The sequence below is a fragment of the Salvelinus namaycush genome, chromosome 25 (genome assembly GCF_016432855.1).
Source record: "Salvelinus namaycush isolate Seneca chromosome 25, SaNama_1.0, whole genome shotgun sequence".
In the NCBI taxonomy this organism is placed as follows: domain Eukaryota; kingdom Metazoa; phylum Chordata; class Actinopteri; order Salmoniformes; family Salmonidae; genus Salvelinus; species Salvelinus namaycush.
In genome coordinates this window covers 9,539,770-9,561,154 of record NC_052331.1, presented here as the reverse complement: position 1 = coordinate 9,561,154, position 21,385 = coordinate 9,539,770, and the positions used below count along the sequence as shown (strand labels likewise).

The following is a 21,385-nucleotide window of genomic DNA, read 5'->3' as shown; positions in this document are numbered from 1 at the left end:
TCAAAGGCCTTTTCAAAGTTGGCTATGAATACCAGGCCTGGTTTCCCAGATATTTCATAGTGTTCTATTGTTTCCAGTACTTGTTTTATATTATCTCCAATGTATTGTCCATATAAAAAAACCTGTCTGATTAGGATGAATAATATCTGACAAAACATTTTTAATTCTATGTGCTCAGCATTTAGCTAGAATTTTTACATCACGACACGGAAGTGTAATGGACTGGATCTTTATATTTACCACTTGGATCCTGTTTCAGTAAAAAAACGTATTATAATCTCCCACCATAATAAAAGAGTATTGTGTTGCTTGAAGGGTTGATTCATTATTTGATATATTTTCAAAGAAGCGTGGATCATCATTATTTGGACTGTATAGGTTAATAAGCCATATCTGTTTATTGTCCAATAACATATTTAAAATCATCCATCTACCTTGAGGATCTGTTTGGACAATTTGCACATTTGGATCAAAATTACTGTTTATTAATATCATCACCCCTTTTGAATTTCTTTGCCATGGGAGAAATATTTTTCGCCCCCCCCCCAGTCCTTTTTCAACAAAATGTTTTCAAAAATTGTTGAATGAGTTTCCTGTAAACAATATTTATTATATTCCTTCTATTTTAGCCAGTTAAATACTGACCGCCTTTTCTAATTATCTGCTAAGCCATTACAATTACAACTGGCTATACTTATTTCACCATTTATTATAACTGGCTATACTTATTTCACCGCTGGTGATTTGCATTAAAAGTTGGGAAAAGTTTATATTTTTTCACCACCTCCCACGCCGCCCAAAGGTGAATGGGAAGCGGGTACCATCTGCTAGTGAACACGGGGCATGAGGAACTCCCTACACCTTCAGGAACTTCTTCTTTCTATTGGATACCACCAGTAAGTACCTGATTTCTCTCATGGATCTAGTCTGTCAAGTAAGGCTTCTCTCAGAAAGATTTTATCATTTTTAAGTTTATTAACATCGGTTTCAATCTTATTGACTGTCACTTTTAGCTTGTTTATATCTTTCTCCAATGTAGCAGCTTTTTCGTCACTCATCTCGATGCTTGCCTTCAACTCCTTTAACTAACTGACTAATTCAAGTATGCCCAGTTTGTCATTTATTGATTTTTAACAGATCGGTTTCCACCCTTACCATTCCCGGTGGTGAAAATATTAAATCGTCTGTATCTGTCGAAAAGTCTTGTTTTCTTTTCGGGATTGGTTCCCCTGTTTTACTATCCGTCATGTTTGGTTGTTGCTTGTTTTCGTAATATTTGTCGATACTTTTCTCTAGCCTTATTTGTTTTGTGATCTTATCCAGATTGAAGGTTATAACCCACCCGTTTGTGAAGTGCTAATATTTAGTCTAATTTACCGATATGGAATATAACGTTTTTTTTCTCGAGGTGATCTACCGTGTTCAGTCCGCCATCTTTTCAGAATTCCCTGTGTCGTTTTATTGTCTCCGTGATATTTAGGCATAAGGCCGAGACAATAAAACGACACAGGGAATTATGAAAATATGGCGGAACTACCGGGTTATAGAGCAATTATCACAACATAGGTTGTAATATGGCTTTTCTTTCATGGATTGACTTCCCCGGTGATTTTACCCACACCGCTACTGTAGAGGGATTTGCTCGCCGTGCGCTTCCTTCAGAAAAGCCACCTTTGAGTACCTTAATTTAGGTACAGTCCAATCGGACAAAGTCGTCATCACGCAACTAATAACTTTGCGTACGTAGTGTAAAGATGCTGTATATTCTGTCACTTTTCTCCATAATATGCAAGGTTTCCCTGGTGGTCTGTGCAAGTGCTTCCCAACCTTTTTTTGGTTACTTTACCACCAAGTACACTTTGCTTTGCTCGGAATACCCCTGAAGTACCCCCTCGTGAATTTTACCAGTAGGCATATGGTCTAATGAGTCTTCTCAAGTACCCCTTGTGGAATCTCATCATGGTATCTCTTTGCATTCAAATTGCCATCAATAAAATGCAATTCTGTTTGTTGTCCATAGCTTATGCCTGCCCATACTATAACCCCACCGCCACGATGGGGTTCTCTGTTTACAACGTTGACATAGGCAAAACGCTCACCCACACAACGCCATACATATGGTCAGCGGTTGTGATGCTGGTGGGATGTAGTGCCAAATTCTGAAAAATGACATTGGAGGTGGCTTATGGTAGAGAGATGAACATTCAATTCTCTGGCAACTGCTCTGGTGGACATTCCTGCAGTCAGCATGCCAATTGCAAGCTCCCTCAACTTGAGAAGTCTGTGGCATTGTGTGGTGACAACTGCACATTTTAGTGACCTTAGTGGCTTATCTTGGCAAAGGAGAAATGCTCACTAATTGGGATGTAAACTCATTAATGCACAAAATTTGAGAGAAATAAGCTTTTATGTGCATATGAAACATTTCTGGGATCTATTATTTCAGCTCATGAAACCAAGACATTACATGTTGAGTTTATATTTTTAGTCAGTGTAAATACTAAGCCTAATACCTTAGGCCTTGCTGTAGGCCTAATTAAAAACAAGCATTGTTCATAACCAAATCAAAGTTGATTGGTCGTGTACACAGATTTTGATGTTCTTGCAGGTGCAGTGAAGTGCTTGTGTTTCTACCTCCAACAGTGCTTCAATAATACCTAGAGAACAATACGCACATCATCCAACATTTGAGATCTGACTGAATTTCTATAACGTCCTTTTGTACCCTTCTTCCTCCATTTTTGAAGTAACCACTGACGTGACGTAGTTGGATAGGTGAAAGCAAAAGGCTACATAGGCTACAGTATGGATCTTGGTGAAAAAATAGCTTTCATGGGTCCTGTCACAGAGCAGTGGGTAGGCTAGGCCTACTTCCAGCAGAGGTGCGTGGGTAAAATCACTGGGGAAGCCAATCCAGGAAAAAAATGAAACCTGTGTGTTGTGATAATTGTAATTTGCTCTATAACCTGTTAGTTCATAGGGTTTAAACACTGTTTCCCATGCTTGTTAAATGAACCATAAACAATTTATGATCATGCACCTGTGGAACTGTCGTTAAGACACTAACAGCTTACAAACGGTAGGCAATTAAGGTCACAGTTATGAAAACTTAGGACACTAAAGAGGCCTTTCTACTGACTCTGAAAAACACCAAAATAAATATGCCCAGGGTCCTTGATCATCTGCGTGAACGTGCCTTAGGCATGCTGCAAGGAGGCATGAGGACTGCAGATGTGGCCAGGGCAATAAATTGCAATGTCCGTACTGTGAGACGCCTAAGACAGAGCTACAGGGAGATAGGACAGACAGCTGATCGTCCTCGCGATGGCAACACCTGCACAGGATCGGTACATCCGAACATCACACCTGCGGGACAGGTACAGGATGGCAACAGCAACTGCCCGAGTTACACCAGGAACGCACAATCCCTCCATCAGTGCTCAGACTGTCTGCAGTAGGCTGAGAGAGGCTGGACTGAGGGCTTGTAGGCCTGTTGTAAGGCAGGTCCTCACCAGACATCACCGGCAACAACATCGCCTATGGGCACAAACCCACCGTCGCTGCACCAGACAGGACTGGCAAAAAGTGCTCTTCCCAGACGAGTCGCGGTTTTGTCTCACCAGGGGTGATGGTCGGATTCGCATTTATCGTTGAAGGAATGAGCGTTACACTGAGGCCTGTACTCTGGAGCAGGATCGATTTGGAGGTGGAGGGTCCGTCATGGTCTGGGGCGGTGTGTCACAGCATCATCGGATTGAGCTTGTTGTCATTGCAGGCAATCTCAACGCTGTGCGTTACAAGGAAGACATCCTCCTCCCTCATGTGGTACCCTTCCTGCAGGCTCATCCTGACATGACTCTTCAGCATGACAATGCCACCAGCCATACTGCTCGTTCTGTGCATGATTTCCAGCAAGACAAGAATGTCAGTGTTCTGCCATGGCCAGCGAAGAGCCCAGATCTCAATCCCATTGAGCACGTCTGGGACCTGTTGGATCGGAGGGTGAGGGCTAGGGCCATTCCCCCCCAGAAATATCCTGGAACTTGCAGTTGCCATGGTGAAAGAGGGAGGTAACATCTCACAGCAAGAACTGGCAAACCTGGTGCAGTCCATGAGGAGGAGATGCACTGCAGTACTTAATGCAGCTGGTGGCCACAACAGATACTGACTGTTACTTTTGATTTTGACCCCCCCTTTGTTCAGGGACACATTATTCATATGTCTGTGGAACTTGTTCAGTTTATGTCTCAGATGTTGAATCTTGTTATGTTCATACAAATATGTTAAGTTTGCTGAAAATACATTTTGTTTTGAATATACTTAAGTATCAAAAGTATAAATCATTTCAAATTCCTTATATTAAGCAAACCAGACGCACAATATTCTAGTTTTTTTAATTTACGGATAGCCAGGGGCACACTCTAACACATCATTTACAAACAAAGCATTTGTGTTTAGTGAGTCCACCAGATCAGATGCAGCAGGGATGACCAGGGATTTTCACTTTAAATGTGTGAATTAGACCATTTTCCTGTCCTGATAAGCATTCAAAATGTAACGAGTACTTTTTTTATGTAGTAGAAAGCACAATATTTTCTTTAGGAATGTAGTGAAGTAAAAGTTGTCAAAAATATAAATAGTAAAGTACAGATGCCACAAAAAACTACTGACGTTGTACTACAAAGTATTTCTACATAATACCCCACTGGTTGTAGTTTCCTGTCTATCAACCTTCCAGTAATGAGTAATGTCACATATCCCTCCAGAGGCAGTCTGTGTGTGTGCCAACAATCTTTCTGCTGACACTAGACGGCATCAAGACCAGACCAAGGAAGATACTCAGTGAAACACAACGGTATTTTACTTTTATCTTGATATGAGACCATCATTCTAACCTCTCTACTTTATTAACACTTATGCCTAACATGTCTTGTGCTGTTTTGAACTTTTGATATGTCAAATGTTAAGGGGACAATTTAGTGTTTTGTGTTTCTCAACTGTCTAAAACCCATGTGTGTATATCATCAAGTTTCCCTTTATGCTGATCCAAGGTCAGTCTGGTTTGTACTGGATAGGGGAAGGATTTCATGTAGTTAAGCTGGTCTTCAAAATCTAATTATATTTGTTACATGTACCGAATACAACAGTCATTCCTTACAATGAAATGCAGTTTTAAGAAAGAAAATAATGAAAGAGCAGCAGTAAATAACAACAGCGGGGCTATATACAGGGGGCACCGGTGTCTTAGATCTATACCTCAGAGAAGCCTCTACCAGAAGCTATAAAGCCCATGGAATGACATGATTAAAGAACGACTCCAGGCAACACTCTTAAACCTGGTAGAAATAAGTAAAACATGTGTGGCCCTCTAAATTTTGAAGTTCTGATGTGCCTTGAGTTTTTATTTGATTTTATTAGGATCCCCATTAGCTGTTGCAAAAGAAGCAGCTACTCTTCCTGGGGTCCACACAAAACATGAAACATAATACAGAATGACATAATACAGAACATCAATAGACAAGAACTGCTCAAGGACTGAATTACATAAAAAAATTAAAGGCACACGTAGCCTACATATCAATACATACACACAAACTATCTAGGTCAAATGGGGGGGAGGCGTTGTGCTGCGAGCTGTTGCTTTATCTGTTTTTTGAAACCAGGTTTGCTGTTTATTTGAGCAATATGAGATGGATGGATGGAAGGAAGTTCCATGCAATAAGGGCTCTATATAATACTGTATGCTTTCTTGAATTTGTTCTGGATTTGGGAACTGTGAAAAGACCCCAGGTGGGATAAGTGTGTCAGAGCTGTGTGTAAGTTGACTAATTTGGGGTTTTCAACACATTGTTTCTTATAAAAAATAAGTGATGCAGTCAGTCTCAACTCTTAGCCAAGAGACTGGCATGCGTAGTATTTATATCAGCCCTCTGATTACAATTAAGAGCAAAACATGCCGCTCTGTTCTGGTCCAGCTGCAGCTTAACTAGATCTTTCCTTGCAGCAAAGGACCACACGACTGGACAATAATCAAGATTAGACAAAACTAAAGCCTGCAGATCTTGCTTTTTGGAGTGTGGTGTCAAAAAAGCAGAGCATCTCTTTATTACGGTCAGACCCCTCCCCATCTTTATAACCATTGAATCTATATGTTTTGACCATGACAGTTTACAATCTAAGGTAACGCCAAGTAATTTAGTCTCAACTTGTTCAACAGCCACACCATTCATTACCAGATTTAGCTGAGGTCTTGAACTTAAGGAATCATTTGTACCAAATACAATTTTTTTAAATACATTTTTTATTTCACCATTATTTAACCAGGTAGGCCAGTTGAGAACAAGTTCTCATTTACATCTGCGACCTGGCCAAGATAAAGCAAATCAGTGCAACAAAAAAAACAACACAGAGTTACACATAAACAAACATGCAGTCAATAAAAAATAGAAAAATCTGTGTGCAAATGTAGAAGAGTAGGGAGGCAGGCAATACATAGGCCCTGAGGCGAAAATAATTACAATTTAGCATTAATACTGGAGTGATAGAATGTGCAATTGATGATGTGCAAGTAGAGATACTGGGGTGCAAAAGAGCAAGAAGGTAAGTAATAATATGGGGATGAGGTAGTCGGGTGTGCTATTTACAGATTGGCTGTGTACAGGTACAGTGATCGGTAAGCTCCTCAGACAGCTGATGCTTAAAGTTAGAGAGGGAGATATAAGACTCCAGCTTCAGTGATTTTTGCAATTTGTTCCAGTCATTGGCAGCAAAGAACTGGAAGGAAAGGCGGCCAAGGGAAGTGTTGGCTTTGGAGATGACCAGTGCAATATACCTGCTGGAGCGCGTGCAACGGGTGGGTGTTGCTATGGTGACCAGTGAGCTGAGATAAGGCGGGGCTTTACCTAGCAAAGACTTAGATGACCTGGAGCCAGTGGGTTTGGCGACAGATATGTAGTGAGGGCCAGCCAACGAGAGCATACAGGTCGCAGTGGTGGGTAGTATATGGGGCTTTGGTGATAAAACGGATGGCACTGTGATAGACTACATCCAGGGGCTATTTTGTAAATGACATCGCCGAAGTCCAGGATTGGTAGGAAAGTCAGTTTTACGAGGGTATGTTTGGTGGCATGAGTGAAGGAGGCTTTGTTGCGAAATAGGAAACCGATTCTAGATTTCATTTTGGATTGGAGATGCTTAGTGTGAGTCTGGAAGGAGAGTTTACAGTCTAACCAGACACCTAGGTATTTGTAGGTGTCCACATATTCTAGGTCAGAACCGTCCAGAGTAGTGATGCTAGTCAGGTGGGAGGGTGCGGGCAGCAATCGGTTGATGAGCATGCATTTAGTTTTACTTGCATTTAAAAGCAGTTGGAGGCCACGGAAGGAGTGTTGTATGGCGTTGAAGCTCGTTTGGAGGTTTGTTAGCACAATGTCCAAAGAAGGGCCAGATGTATACAGAATGGTGTCGTCTGCGTAGAGGTGGATCAGAGAATCACCAGCAGCTAGAGCGACATCATTGATATATACAGAGAAATGAGTCGGCCCGAGAATTGAACCCTGTGGCCCCCCCATAGAGACTGCCAGAGGTCCAGACAACAGGCCCCCCCTGATTTGACACACTGAACTCTGAGAAGTAGTTGGTGAGCCAGGCGAGGCAGTCATTTGAGAAGCCAAGGCTATTGAGTCTGCCGATAAGGATGCGGTGATTGACAGAGTTGAAAGCCTTGGCCAGGTCGATCAAGAAGGCTGCACAGTACTGTCTTTTATCGATGGAGGTTATGATATCGTTTAGGACCTTGAGCGTGGCTGAGGTGCACCCGTGACCAGCTCGGAAACCAGATTGCATAGTGGAGAAGGTACGATGGGATTCGAAATGGTCGGTGATCTTTTTGTTAAATTGGCTTTCGAAGATTTTAGAAAGGCAGGGCAGGATGGATATAGGTCTATAACAGTTTGGGTCTAGAGTGTCTCCCCCTTTGAAGAGAGGGATGACCGCGGCAGCTTTCCAATCTTTGGGGATCTCAGACCTTACAAAAGAGAGGTTGAATAGGCTAGTAATAGGGGTTGCAACAATTTCGTCTGATCATTTTACAAAGAGAGGGTCCAGATTGAACATCAGCTGGATTTGGGTGAAGGAGAAGCGGGGCGGAGGGGGGGGGGGGGGGGGGGGGGGAAATGCTTATTGAAATTATCGATGATCGTATATTTATCGGTGGTGACAGTGTTTCCTATCCTCAGTGCAGTGGGCAGCTGGGAGCTGGGAGGAGGTGCTCTTATTCTCCACCGACTTTACAGTGACCCAAAACTTTTTGTAATTAGTGCTACAGCAAGCAAATTTCTGTTTGAAAAAGCTATCCTTAGCTTTCCTAACTGACTGAGTGTATTGGTTCCTGACTTCCCTGAAAAGTTGCGTATCGCGGGGGCTATTTGATGCTAATGCAGAACGCCACAGGATGTTTTGTGCTGGTCAAGGGCAGTCAAGTCTGGGGTGAACCAGGGCTATATCTGTTCTTAGTTATACATTTTTTGAATGGGGCATACTTATTTAAGATGGAGAGGAAAGCACTTTTGAAGCGCAACCAGGCATCCTCTACTGACGGGATGAGGTTAATATCCTTCCAGGATACCCGGGCCAGGTCGATTAGAAAGGCCTGCTCGCTGAAGTGTTTTAGGGAGCGTTTGACAGTGATGAGGGGTGGTCATTTGACCCCGGACCCATTACGCACGCAGGCAATGAGGCAGTGATTGCTGAGATCCTGGTTGAAGACAGCAGAGGTGTATTTAGAGGGCAGGTTGGTCAGGATGATATCTATGAGGGTATGGTTACGGATTTAGGGTTCCTTGATGATTTGTGTGAGATTGAGGGCATCTAGCTTAGATTGTAGGGCTGCCGGGGTGTTAAGCATGTCCCAGTTTAGGTCACCTAACAGTACGAACTCTGAAGATAGATGGGGGGTGATCAATTCACATATGTTGTCCAGGGCACAACTGGGGGCCTATAAACAAGCGGCAACGGTGAGAGACTTGTTTCTGTAAAGGTGGATTTTTAAAAGTAGAAGCTCAAATTGTTTGGGCACAGACCTGGATAGTATGACAGAATTGTGCAGGCTATCTCTGCAGTATATTGCAACTCCGCCCCCTTTGGCAGTTCTATCTTGTTGGAAAATGTTATAGTTAGGGATGGAAATTTCTGGGGTTTTGGTGGCCTTCCTAAGCCAGGATTCAGACACAGCTAGGACATCCAAGTTGGCGGAGTGTGCTAAAGCAGTGAATAAAACAAACTTAGGGAGGAGGCTTCTAATGTTAACATACATGAAACCAATGCTTTTAAGGTTACAGAAGTCAACAAATGAGAGCGCCTGGGAAATGGGAGTGAAGCTGGGGGCTGCAGGGCCTGGGTTAACCTCTACATCACCAAAGGAAAAAAGGAGGAGTAGGATAAGAGTACGGCTAAAGGCTAAAAAAACTGATCGTCTAGTGCGTTCGGAACAGAGAGTAAAAGAGCAGGTTTCTGGGCGCGGAAGAATAGATTCATGGCATAATGTACAGACAAAGGTATGGTAGGATGTGAGTACAGTGGAGGTAAGCCTAGGCATTGAGTGATGATGAGAGAGGTTTTGTCTCTAGAGGCACCATTTAAGCCAGGTGCGGTCACCGCATGTGTGGGGGGTGGAACATAAGGGCTTTCTAAGGAATATTGAGCAGGGCTGGAGGCTCTACAGTGATATAAGACAAAAATGTCTAACCAAAACAGCAATAGACAAGGCATATTGACATTAGGGAGAGGCATGTGTAGCCGAGTGATCAAAGGGTCCAGTGAGTAGCTAGGGGAGCTGGAGGCACGGCGATTCAGACAGCTAGCAGGCCGGGGCTAACAGCAGGCTAGCAGATGGGCCTCAGGGAGATGTCGCTATGGGAGAGTTTGTTGAAAAACCCCCTCGGACAGTTATGTCGGCAGACCAATCGTGATGGATCGGCGGGGCTCCATGTCGGCAGCAAAGGGTCCAGGCCAATTGGCAAAAGAGGTAATTGAATCCCAGGGATTGCTTGATGGAATCTCTTCGGCTAGCCGGGACATGGGCCTTGTTCGAGGCTAGCTCCAGGCTAACTAGTAGCTAGTTAGCTGGCTAGCTTCAGAAGGGGGTTCTTGTTCAAAAGTGTAAAAATAGCAGATCCATACCACATTGTGTGAGGCGGGTTGCAGGAGAGTATGTTCAGTCCGTAGATGGAAAATTAGATAAAAAATGAGATTTTAAAAAAAGAACACAAATATATATTAAATATATACGAAGAAAAACGATATATACAAGGGATGGGACAAGACAATCAAAACAGACATCCCCACTTCTACGCCATCTTGGTTCATACTTTTATTTTTTAGAGATGTTCAGGACCAGTTTATTACTGGCCACCCATTCCAAAACAGACTGCAACTCTTTGTTAAGGGTTTCAGTGACTTCATTCGCTGTGGTTGCTGATGTGTATGTGGTTGAATCATCAGCATACATGGACACGCATGCTTTGTTTAATGCCAGTGGCAGGTCATTGGTAAAAATAGAAAAGAGGGCCTAGAGCTGCCCTGCCGTTAACCACACTTTACATGTTTGACATTAGAGAAGCTTTCATTAAAGAAAGCTCTGAATCCACATTATGGCAGAGGTTGAAAAGCCATAGCACAAGTTCTTTCAACAACAGGTTATGGTCAATAATATCAAAGGCTGCACTGAAATCTAACAGTACAGCTCCCACAATCTTATCAATTTCTTTCAACTAATCATCGGCAGTTTGTCTGTGCAGTACATGTTGAGTGCCCTTCTCTATAAGCATGCTGAAAGTCTTAATTTGTTTACAGAGATATAGCATTGTATTTGGTCAACAGTTTGCTAAGAGCTGGCAGCAAGCTTATAGGTCTGCTGTTAGAACCAGTAAAGGCCGCTTTACCACTCTTGGGTAGCGGAATTACTTTGGCTTCCCTCCAGGCCTGAGGACAAAGCCTTTCCTCTAGGCTCAGATTAAAAATATGACAGGAGTGGCTGAAGCCAGCTACCATCCTCAGTAGCTGTCCATCTAAGTTGTCAATGCCAGGAGGTTTGTCATTATTGATTGATAACAATAATTTTTCCACCTCTCCCACATTTATCTTTACAAAATTCAAAAACTTGCAATGCTTTTCTTTCATTATTTGTATTTTTTATGCATGAATACAATTGCTCACTGTTCGTTGTTGGCATTTCCTGCCTAAGTTTGCCCACTTTGCCAATTAAATAATCATTCAAATAATTGGCAACATCAAATGGTTTTGTGACGAATAAGCCATCTGATTTGATGAAAGATGGGGTTGAATTTGTCTTTTTGCCCATAATTTCATTTAAAGTACTCAAGTTTTTCCATTATTCTTTATACCATTGATCTTGGCTTCATAGAACAGGGGAGCCACCTTCGGTGGAAGTCGTGACATTTCCTGGATATAGCCACTATAATTGTGATCACTGCATCCAATGGGTACGGATACAGCTTAAGAACAAAGTTCTACAGCATTAGTGAAAATGTGATCGATACATGTGGATGATCTTGTTCCTGTAGTGTTTGTAAACACCCAAGTAGGTTGATTAATAACCTGAACCAGATTACAGGCACTGGTTACAGTAAGAAGCTTCCTCTTGAGCGGACAGCTTGATGAAAACCAGTCAATATTCAGGTCCCCAAGAAAGTAGACCTCTCTGTTTACATCAGATACACTATCAAGCATTTCACACATTATTATTAGATACTGACCGTTAGCTGACTGTTAGCACTTGGTGGCCTATAGCAACACCCCAAAAGAAAAGGCTTTAGATGTGCCAAGTGAACCAGCAACCACAACACTTCAATAAGACTTGACATAAGATCTTCTCTAAGCATTACAGGGATATTGAAACGATCTTCTTCATCTGAGGAACAGGAAAGATCGGACCAAAACGCAGCGTGGTAAGTGTCCATGTTAATTTATTATAACTGAACACGAAATACAAAATAACAAAGTGAAACAACGAAAATCGAAACAGTTCTGAAAGGTGCAACAACACAAAACAGGAAACAAATATAACTAAAGTCAGGGCGTGACAGATATGGCTCTGAATATATACAGCAACACCTCCCTCATAAGCATTTCTGTCTCTTCTGTAGATGTTATATCCTTGTATTGCTACTGCTGTATCATCAAATTAATTATCTAATTAACTCTCATAAGTGTCTAATAAAAATGTTATCTGATGTTAGCAAATTATTGATTTTCATTAACATAATCTCTAAGGCAACATATATCGATATGGGCTATTTTCAGCCCTTTCCTGGGTAGCTGATCAGAGAGACATAATACTGAAAAGAGCAAATATAGGAGGACAGTTATGACCATATAAGCTCATCTGGTCAGAGTTAGGATGCTGAAGTAGTCAGGTTTTTATCATGGTGTGATATCTGTGTGTTTGCCCCCCCCCCCCCCCAGGTTTGCAATGGGGCTATATCTGGTGGTCCTCTGGGTCTGTGCTGTGGTGCTGCATTCCCTTGGGAGAGCAGAGAAAGGTGAGTGATAATGTGAATGTGTGTGTGTGTGTGTCATCCTTACATGCGTTTACCCTGTAGTGTTGGAGAGTAGCGAATTACATTTAGATCAACTAGTAATTCAACAACATTTTGCAGTAGCTTGGTGGAAGTTGAATTCCAATCAATTCAAATCATGGTAGTGTTTTCAGTAGTTAACTTTTTTTGCCATGTAGTGAAGTAGCTAACTTTTGGAACTACACACTTTTTTGTTGTTGTTGCAAATAGGCAAGAATTTTGTTTCTTTTTCAGGTTCAGAACTGCCTATTTCTCACTTGAAACAGCTTTTGTCTTTATTAATAATAGGTAAAATTACACATTTTGTTAAAGATCGAGTGCAGTCAAATGTGATTTTCCTGTGTTTGACATATATTTCCACAATATGAGGATGAAAAAATACTGTGAAATTGTGAAAATTAAGAGCTGTTTGTTTGAAAAGACCACCTGAAATTTGTCCCTGTTTTGGTGGGATGGAGTTTTGGCCTGTCTGGTGACATCAACATGCATTAAATTAGTTTGATAGACCAATAAGAAAGAGTTCCAAACCTCTCCTAGTTTTCAGTTTTCCCCTCCCCACTCCCAGACACTCCTAGCAAAATTATTGCTTGAGAAATTGCTCTTCACTAAGAAGCTATTTTTGTTTATTTTTGACTGCTGTGATTGCTTTCAATTAAATTGAAGTACTTAATTGTTACCCAGAAATGATTTGATATTGAGATAAAATAAATGGCAGCATTGAACATTTAACACCTGACCCCAGAGTGATGTGTTTTTGTAGTCTATGACATTTCAGATTTAGATATGATCATTTTTTCCCCAAAGTAGCTTGGATGTAATGAACTGCTTTTTCAATGTAGCTTTACTTAATTAAACTACACTGAGTGTACAAAACATTAAGAACACCTTCCTAAAATCCTTCTTTAACCTATCTCATCCCCTTCATCTACACTGATTTGAGGTGGATTTAACAAGTGACATCAAAAAGGGATCAGAGCTTTCACCCAGATTCACCTGGTCAGTCTGTCATGTTTTGTACAGTCAGTTTCTAAGGGTATCTTTAACGTAACTTAACTTCTAGTGTGAAGTAATTGTAACTATGAGTAACTATGATTTCGGAGTAGCTTCCCCAAAACTGTTACCCTGTAGTGTGTGACCATACTGAGCTCTATTTCTGTTTCTGTCTGACAGTAACTCAAACGACTGAAACAAGTTTCTCTGAGAGCACAGAAGGGTTGACTGCTGGGACGGTTACTATAGGGCTGGATGACCAGAACCAAGAACCGCCTCCCTTCTACCCCTGTCAGGATGACGAGACGGATTACAGAGAAGTGAGATCACTATGATAGTCTGTGGTCTCTAATGGCCCTTTCTCAAACCATTTTAGATTTACAATCTCTTTGTCTCTTAAAAAAACAAATCTCACTCGCACTTTCTTTTTCTGTCTCTGATGCGCCAGAGAGTGTACCAGAGGGATTCTCATGGTGTTATGCAGCTGGTTCAGAGCGAGGACTATGAAGGCAACGAGGACTATGAAGACACTGACATTGACACCAGCAATGACACCACCATTCACCCCTGCAACCTATCACCCAGTAAGACAAAACGCACAAAGACCCAAACACACACTCACACACGCATGCACACTCACTGAACCCTCTCTGTAACTCTAGGTGGACTGCCCCTCTGTCTTATCTACCCAACCAATCAACTCAACTGCTCCTGGAAATTCCATGATCTCTCCAATGACAGCCAATCCTCTGCCTCTGCCTCTGTCTCGTAAGCCCCTCCCACAATATCCAAGACACACAGAAAATGAAAGGCTTAGCAACAATTATTTAATGTGATAGTAGAAGCTTGTCAATTTATTGGTTATTACTGTGCAATTACCATTTTACAGTATAATAAAATTGCAATCTAATTTTAGTACATGACACCCACCTTTAATTAAGGTGTCTGCTATAAGTGCTGGGGTGTGTGTGTGTGTGTGTGTGTGTGTGTGTGTGTGTGTGTGTGTGTGTGTGTGTGTGTGTGTGTGTGTGTGTGTGTGTGTGTGTGTGTGTGTGTGTGTGTGTGTGTGTGTGTGTGAATATCAGTGTGTGTAGGAACAATGAGAGAATCTCCAGTGTGGACTGTGTCTCTGAGGTCATGGGAGGCCAGGGAGCCCAGGGATGGCCTGGCGGTGTGGTTCGAGATGTGTCTGCTGTCTGCCAAGGCAGTGTGGGTGACGGCGTCACCTCTTTGAGTCTGACTTTCAAAGTGTCACGCCCTGACGTGTGCTGCATCTACACCAATAAAATGGACACCATAGATATTGAAGTACTGCGCCCGCCACCCAACATCACTGCCTGGGTCAGAGAGGAGGGTCTGCTGGTGCAGTGGGGTCTCCCGTCCAGCACCACACCTAGATGCTTCCGCTACCAGCTCCAGATCAATGACCTGGTAATACTATCAAATCAAATTGTATTTGGCAACAGGTTTAGACCTTACAGTGAAAAGCTTACTTATAAGCCCTTAACCAACAATGGAGTTTTAAGAAAAATAAGTGTTAGGTAAAAAAATAGATGAGTATACCAGAGAGTTGTCTAACTCAGTGGAGGCCCTGTTTTTATTAAGAGGCTATTTGTATATGTGTCTTGTTAGGTGAGGAGCTTTACAGAGGGACTGACATACAATGAGACCAACCTGGACCACACACAACGGTACGACGTGAAGATGAGGGTGAGGAAGAATAGTGACTGCAGAGGATCTGAACACTGGAGCAGCTGGAGCAACATCATCAGTGAGTCCGCAGTCATCAATATTATAATGACATCTGGATTAGAGGTCGACCGTTTATGATTTTTCAACGCCGATACCGATAATTGGAGGACCAAAAAAAAGCCGATACCGATTAATCGGACGATTTTTATATATATTTGTAATAATGACAATTCCAATAATACTGAATTAACTTTTATTTTAACTTAATATAACACATAAATAAAATGAATTTAGTCTCAAATAAATAATGAAACGTTCAAATTGGTTAAAATAATGCAAAAACAGTGTTGGAGAAGAAAGTAAAAGTGCAATATGTGCCATGTAAGAAAGCTAACGTTTAAGTTCCTTGCTCAGAACATGAGAACATATGAAAGCTGGTGGTTCTTTTTAACATGAGTCTTCAATATTCCCAGTTAAGTTTTAGGTTGTAGTTATTATAGGAATTATAGGACTATTTCTCTCTATACCATTTGTATTTCATATACCTTTGACTATTGGATCTTCTTATAGGCACTATAGTATTGCCAGCCTAATCTCGGGAGTTGATAGGCTTGAAGTCATAAACAGAGCTGTGCTTCAAGCATTGCGAAGAGCTGCTGGCAAACGCAGGAAGTGCTGTTTGAATGAATGCTTACGAGCCTGCTGCTGCCTACCACCGCTCAGTCAGACTGCTCTATCAAATATCAAATCATAGACTTAATTATAATATAATAAACACACAGAAATACGAGCCTTGGGTCATTAATATGGTAAAATCCGGAAACTATCATTTCGAAAACAAAACGTTTATTCTTTCAGTGAAATACGGAACCGTTCCGTATTTTATCGAACGGGTGGCATCCCTAAGTCTAAATATTGCTGTTACATTGCACAACCTTCAATGTTATGTCATAATTATGTAAAATTCTGGCAAATTAATTACGGTCTTTGTTCGGAAGAAATGGTCTTCACACAGTTCGCAACGAGCCCGGCGGCCCAAACGGCTGCATCTACCCTGACTCTGCTTGCACAGAACGCAAGAGAAGTGACACAATTTCACTAGTTAATATTGCCTGCAAACATTAATTTATTTTAACTAATATGCAGGTTTTAAAAAATATACTTGTGTATTGATTTTAAACATCAGGGCCTTATGGTTAGGTACATTGGTGCAAAGAGTGTGCTTTTTTTCCGCGAATGCGCTTTTAAATCATCATCCTTTTGGCGAAGTAGGCTGTGATTCGATGATAAACAGGCACCCTATTGATTATATGCAACGCTGGACAAGCTAGTTAAACTAGTAATATCATCAACTAGTTAACTAGTGATTATGTTAAGATTGATTGTTTTTTTTTATAAGATAAGTTTAATGCTAGCCAGCAACTTACCTTGGCTCCTTGCTGCACTCGCGTAACAGGTGGTCAGCCTGCCACGTAGTCTCCTCGTGGAGTGCAATGTAATCTGCCATAATCGGCGTCCACAAATGCCGATTACCGATTTATTGTGAAAACTTGAAATCGGCCCTAATTAATTAATCGGTCGACCTCTAATCTATTTTTAATATTTTTTTAAAATTTGATTGAGCAGTCTTTTCTGTTGGTTTATATTTACACTGCTGTGTGTGTGTGTGTGTGCAGCGGTGGCCCCGTCTGAATCACACAATCATCTGAACACTGTTGTTGTTGGCATCACTCTGGGGATACCCATGATCCTCCTGGCTCTGCTGCTGCTGATCAGACTCCAGAGGTATTCTGTTGGGTTCATGGGGAGGGAGGAGACACAGAGAGCAAAGAGACACAGACACACATAGAGCAAAGAGACACAGACACTGAGAGCAGAGAGACGCAGAGCCACTGAGAGCAAAGAGACACAGACACTGAGAGAGCAAAGAGACGCAGAGCCACTGAGAGCAAAGAGACGCAGAGCCACTGAGAGCAAAGAGACGCAGAGCGAGCAAAGAGACGCAGAGCGAGCAAAGAGACGCAGAGCGAGCAAAGAGACGCAGAGCGAGCAAAGAGACGCAGAGCGAGCAAAGAGACGCAGAGCGAGCAAAGAGACGCAGAGCGAGCAAAGAGACGCAGAGCGAGCAAAGAGATGCAGAGCCACTGAGAGCAGAGAGACGCAGAGCGAGCAAAGAGACGCAGAGCGAGCAAAGAGACGCAGAGCGAGCAAAGAGACGCAGAGCGAGCAAAGAGATGCAGAGCGAGCAAAGAGATGCAGAGCCACTGAGAGCAGAGAGACGCAGAGCCACTGAGAGCAGAGAGACGCAGAGCCACTGAGAGCAGAGAGACGCAGAGCCACTGAGAGCAGAGAGACGCAGAGCCACTGAGAGCAGAGAGACGCAGAGCGAGCAAAGAGACGCAGAGCGAGCAAAGAGACGCAGAGCGAGCAAAGAGACGCAGAGCCACTGAGAGCAGAGAGACGCAGAGCCACTGAGAGCAGAGAGACGCAGAGCCACTGAGAGCAGAGAGACGCAGAGCCACTGAGAGCAGAGAGACGCAGAGCCACTGAGAGCAGAGAGACGCAGAGCCACTGAGAGCAGAGAGACGCAGAGCCACTGAGAGCAGAGAGACGCAGAGCCACTGAGAGCAAAGAGACGCTGAGCCACTGAGAGTAGAGAGACGCAGAGCCACTGAGAGCAGAGAGACGCAGACACTGAGAGCAGAGAGACGCTGAGAGAGCACAGTCTCTTTGCTCAGAGGCCGCGAGCAAAGAGACGCAGAGCGAGCAAAGAGACGCAGAGACCCTGAGAGCAAAGGGACGCAGAGACCCTGAGAGCAAAGGGACGCAGAGACCCTGAGAGCAAAGGGACGCAGAGACCCTGAGAGCAAAGGGACCCTGAGAGCAAAGGGACCCTGAGAGCAAAGGGACCCTGAGAGCAAAGGGACCCTGAGAGCAAAGAGCCGCTGAGAGCCACTGAGAGCAGAGACGCAGAGCCACTGAGAGCAGAGAGATGCTGAGAGAGCACAGTCTCTTTGCTCAGAGGCCGCGAGCGTGCAAAGAGACGCAGAGAGGCGCAGAGAGGCGCAGAGAGGCGCAGAGGGCGCAGAGAGACGCAGAGAGACGCAGAGAGACAGAGACACTGACATTAAGACAACGTATTAATAGAGTAAGTGCAGAGGTGTTAGATTCTAGCTTCTGTCTACAGACCGCACACATTTTCACAGTGACACTGCACTTCCTTCCAACGAGAGAGAGCAGAGCGAGCAACTGAGAAAGAGAGCAACTGAGAAACTGAGAAAGAGAGCAACTGAGAAACTGAGAGAGTAAAGAGAAGCAGAGAGAAGCGGAGCAGCGACAGAGAGCGACAGAGCAGCAGAGAGAAACGGAGAGCGACTGAGAAAGAGAGAAGGAAACCGAGAGAATGGGAGGGACCAGAGAGAAACGAAACATTTACAAAAAATAGACACCCAGAGAAAGATAGAGAGAAGACGACAACGTATTAATAGAATAAGGGCAGAGGTGTTAGATTTTAGCATCTGTCTACAGACCGCACACATTTTCACAGTGAAACAGAACTTCCTTCCAACAAGAGGTGGAAAACACCCATTTATTCTTAGAAAACAACAGAAAGGGGAAGACAAATTCCTGTGTGGTTGAACAGTAACTGGCAAGAACAATATGAAAACAGTATACGGTTTAAATGTAATGATATAACGCCATGGTATTAGTGGTGTGATTCCCTGAATGACTGTGGTGTGTGTGTGTTCAGGGAACGTCTGTTTCCCCCCATCCCTGGTCCCCCACTGAAGATTAAACACCTCTTGGAGAGAGACGACCTACTTCAGGTGAATAAACACACGCACAGAGCAGAAACATTTATGTTTACTTTTGTAAACTATCATATTCCCTCTCTTGTGGAGCTAACAAAACTCCTCTCCTTCTGGTTTGCACCGTTTGTCCCTCAGGTCCTGCCGTCCAAATGTGTTGAGGAGATCACTGTGGTGGAGGAAGCTGAGGAAACACCTGTCAATATGGCCTGTTTTTAAAGTAGCCTTGTAAACAGCAGACTGAAGCTTGCGGGATCAGACGGCTTTGCTCGGCTGTTTAAAGCCCTGTCATCGTTAGCCCCTAGGCCGATCTGTAAGAAGGATCCCCTTAGCCTATCAGAGGTCAAGATGCAGTCATTATTATTTATTAATACCTATCCGGTTCTTTCAGATCTACAAGAAGTAGGACAAGGAGAGTGTGTGCTTGTAGGGCAAGTGTGACCTTCCTGGTCCCGCCCCTCAAGTCCGCGAGTCAACACAGGAAGGAGTAATGGATGGATAGTTCTTTTATTTCCAAAGCTGCGATGATGGGACACACACACAGTATGGATGAATGATGAGTAGTAGACGGAATATAAACAGCACTCCTAAAGAAGATGCATTCTCCAGTTAGCTACCAACTTCAAAGAGGGAACTTTAACTAGCATAAAACCCACATGGCAAATAACATATAAAGAGTGGCTTATTTGACGCCAAACCAACAACATTAGTTGCTAATAACATAAATTGCTCACATTGCTCATTTTACAATGTGGATTTTTTGATGTAATGTCAACATTGTACATTTCTATCTCAGGACCATTCCATTTTCAACTCACCCACAGCAAATCTCCATAAATTTGCTGTGGATTACCCAGAATCCCATACTTTTATCACTGAGTGTATTAGAGAATGTAAACACACTAATCCACCAGGAGGTGGCATAATACCAATTTTATGCAGGAATTTAACAATTTAATCGCACCATTACACAAGCAGTTTCCTTGGTCAGATATGTTGGATTCTAGCTTGAAATATACTTATTCATGTTACATACTATAAATTATTGATGACTTGACATGTACAATGAATGTATATGTTTGGGTAAATGGCGGATAAGAACTAGGTGTATGGAAAGTTAATCAGTGGGTCCTATGGAGGGAGGCAAAGGGCAACAGTCTGGTTTCAGTCAATGGTAAAGTAGGACAGCTGTGGATTAGGGAGGAGTGAGAAATTCGGTCCGAGGTCAGATGAAGTGAGAAGGAATAGTCCTGTCACACACGCAGACTTGCATGCCTACAAAGGTTCTAGTAGGAGGCGGGCCATAACTACACCAGTGAGAGGAACCAATTTAGTTCCTGACTAGCAACAGTGATGTTGGCTGTCTAGATATGCAAGGAGGTGACACCTCCTAGTACGAGGTTATAAAGATATGTGCTTGTGTAAACATGTTTTTGTCTTTGCGGCTGTTTGACGTTTGACCCAGTGGGGGAATAAACTTGGTTTGAGCTTTTCCTAGTCATCCGTTTCAGTTTTTACTCTGTTTGTTTAGAACCTAACAGGTCATATCGTCAGGAAAAATGATTGACCTTGATGATGTATTCCAAAAAAAAAATGCTTCCTTCAGATTGAAATAGTAAAAAGTACTGTCAGACTGATTTGTAATATTGTCCTAGCCCAAATGAAAAAAGTAAACATTGGCTGTTGATTACATAACTTTGTTTGTGACATGGTGGGGTTCGCGGTCCAAAAACGTTTGGGAACCCCTGGTGTAAGTGGATACTACTCCAAAGTAGAAGCTAAGCATATGACATGGACATGCATTGTCCTTATGTGCTTAGCTTCTACTGCGGAGTAGCATCATCCACAAGAGGCTCTGCGGCCCCTTAGCTGTCTGCTCCCCCATGACTGTAGTAACAAGCTCATGGCAAATTATGTGGACATTACCGAAAAGTGAGGGAAGAGGTGGAATACTTTGATAACCCTCAACAGTTGGTGTGCACTTGTAAGGGTTGTGACCTGCTTCACAATGACATTAACGTAAAAGGTCAGAGGTTATGACGGTACCAACAGGGGTCATTTATGCTCCAGGTAGAAGTTGCCCATCATTTGACCAATTACCAACAATGCAAAACTGACCTCCGATATGATTGTCTAGGGCAAATTCAAACTAGTCTGGGGGTCAAATACTGAAATGACAGTGTCTCAACCTAGTGGACAAAATAACAACAGCAAATGACAGTGAGTGTGTTACTGTACTCAGATGAAGAAGATGCTAAGCTACAGGACTGTTTTGCTAGCACAGACTGGAATATGTTC

At 42.8% G+C, this 21,385-nt stretch overlaps 1 protein-coding gene across 4 annotated transcripts; it reads left to right on the top strand.

The window, feature by feature from the left end:
• The first annotated feature begins 806 nt into the window (after nt 1–806).
• On the top strand, nt 807–20,580 carry LOC120020197. Of its 4 annotated transcripts, none has more exons than XM_038963700.1 (12): nt 807–896; nt 4,769–4,855; nt 11,898–11,966; nt 12,484–12,560; nt 13,767–13,906; nt 14,035–14,170; nt 14,249–14,354; nt 14,672–15,017; nt 15,219–15,357; nt 16,955–17,063; nt 19,030–19,105; nt 19,226–20,580. In XM_038963700.1, exons 1-12 carry the CDS (start codon nt 844–846, stop codon nt 19,304–19,306), a joined length of 1,419 nt encoding a protein of 472 aa, XP_038819628.1. In that variant the 5' UTR covers nt 807–843; the 3' UTR covers nt 19,307–20,580. The 4 variants fall into 4 exon arrangements, with proteins under 4 accessions (XP_038819628.1, XP_038819631.1, XP_038819630.1 ...); XM_038963702.1 differs by having other exon boundaries at nt 808–896; nt 4,767–4,855; nt 11,941–11,966; XM_038963701.1 differs by having other exon boundaries at nt 808–896; nt 4,767–4,855; nt 11,906–11,966.
• The last annotated feature ends 805 nt before the right edge of the window (nt 20,581–21,385 follow it).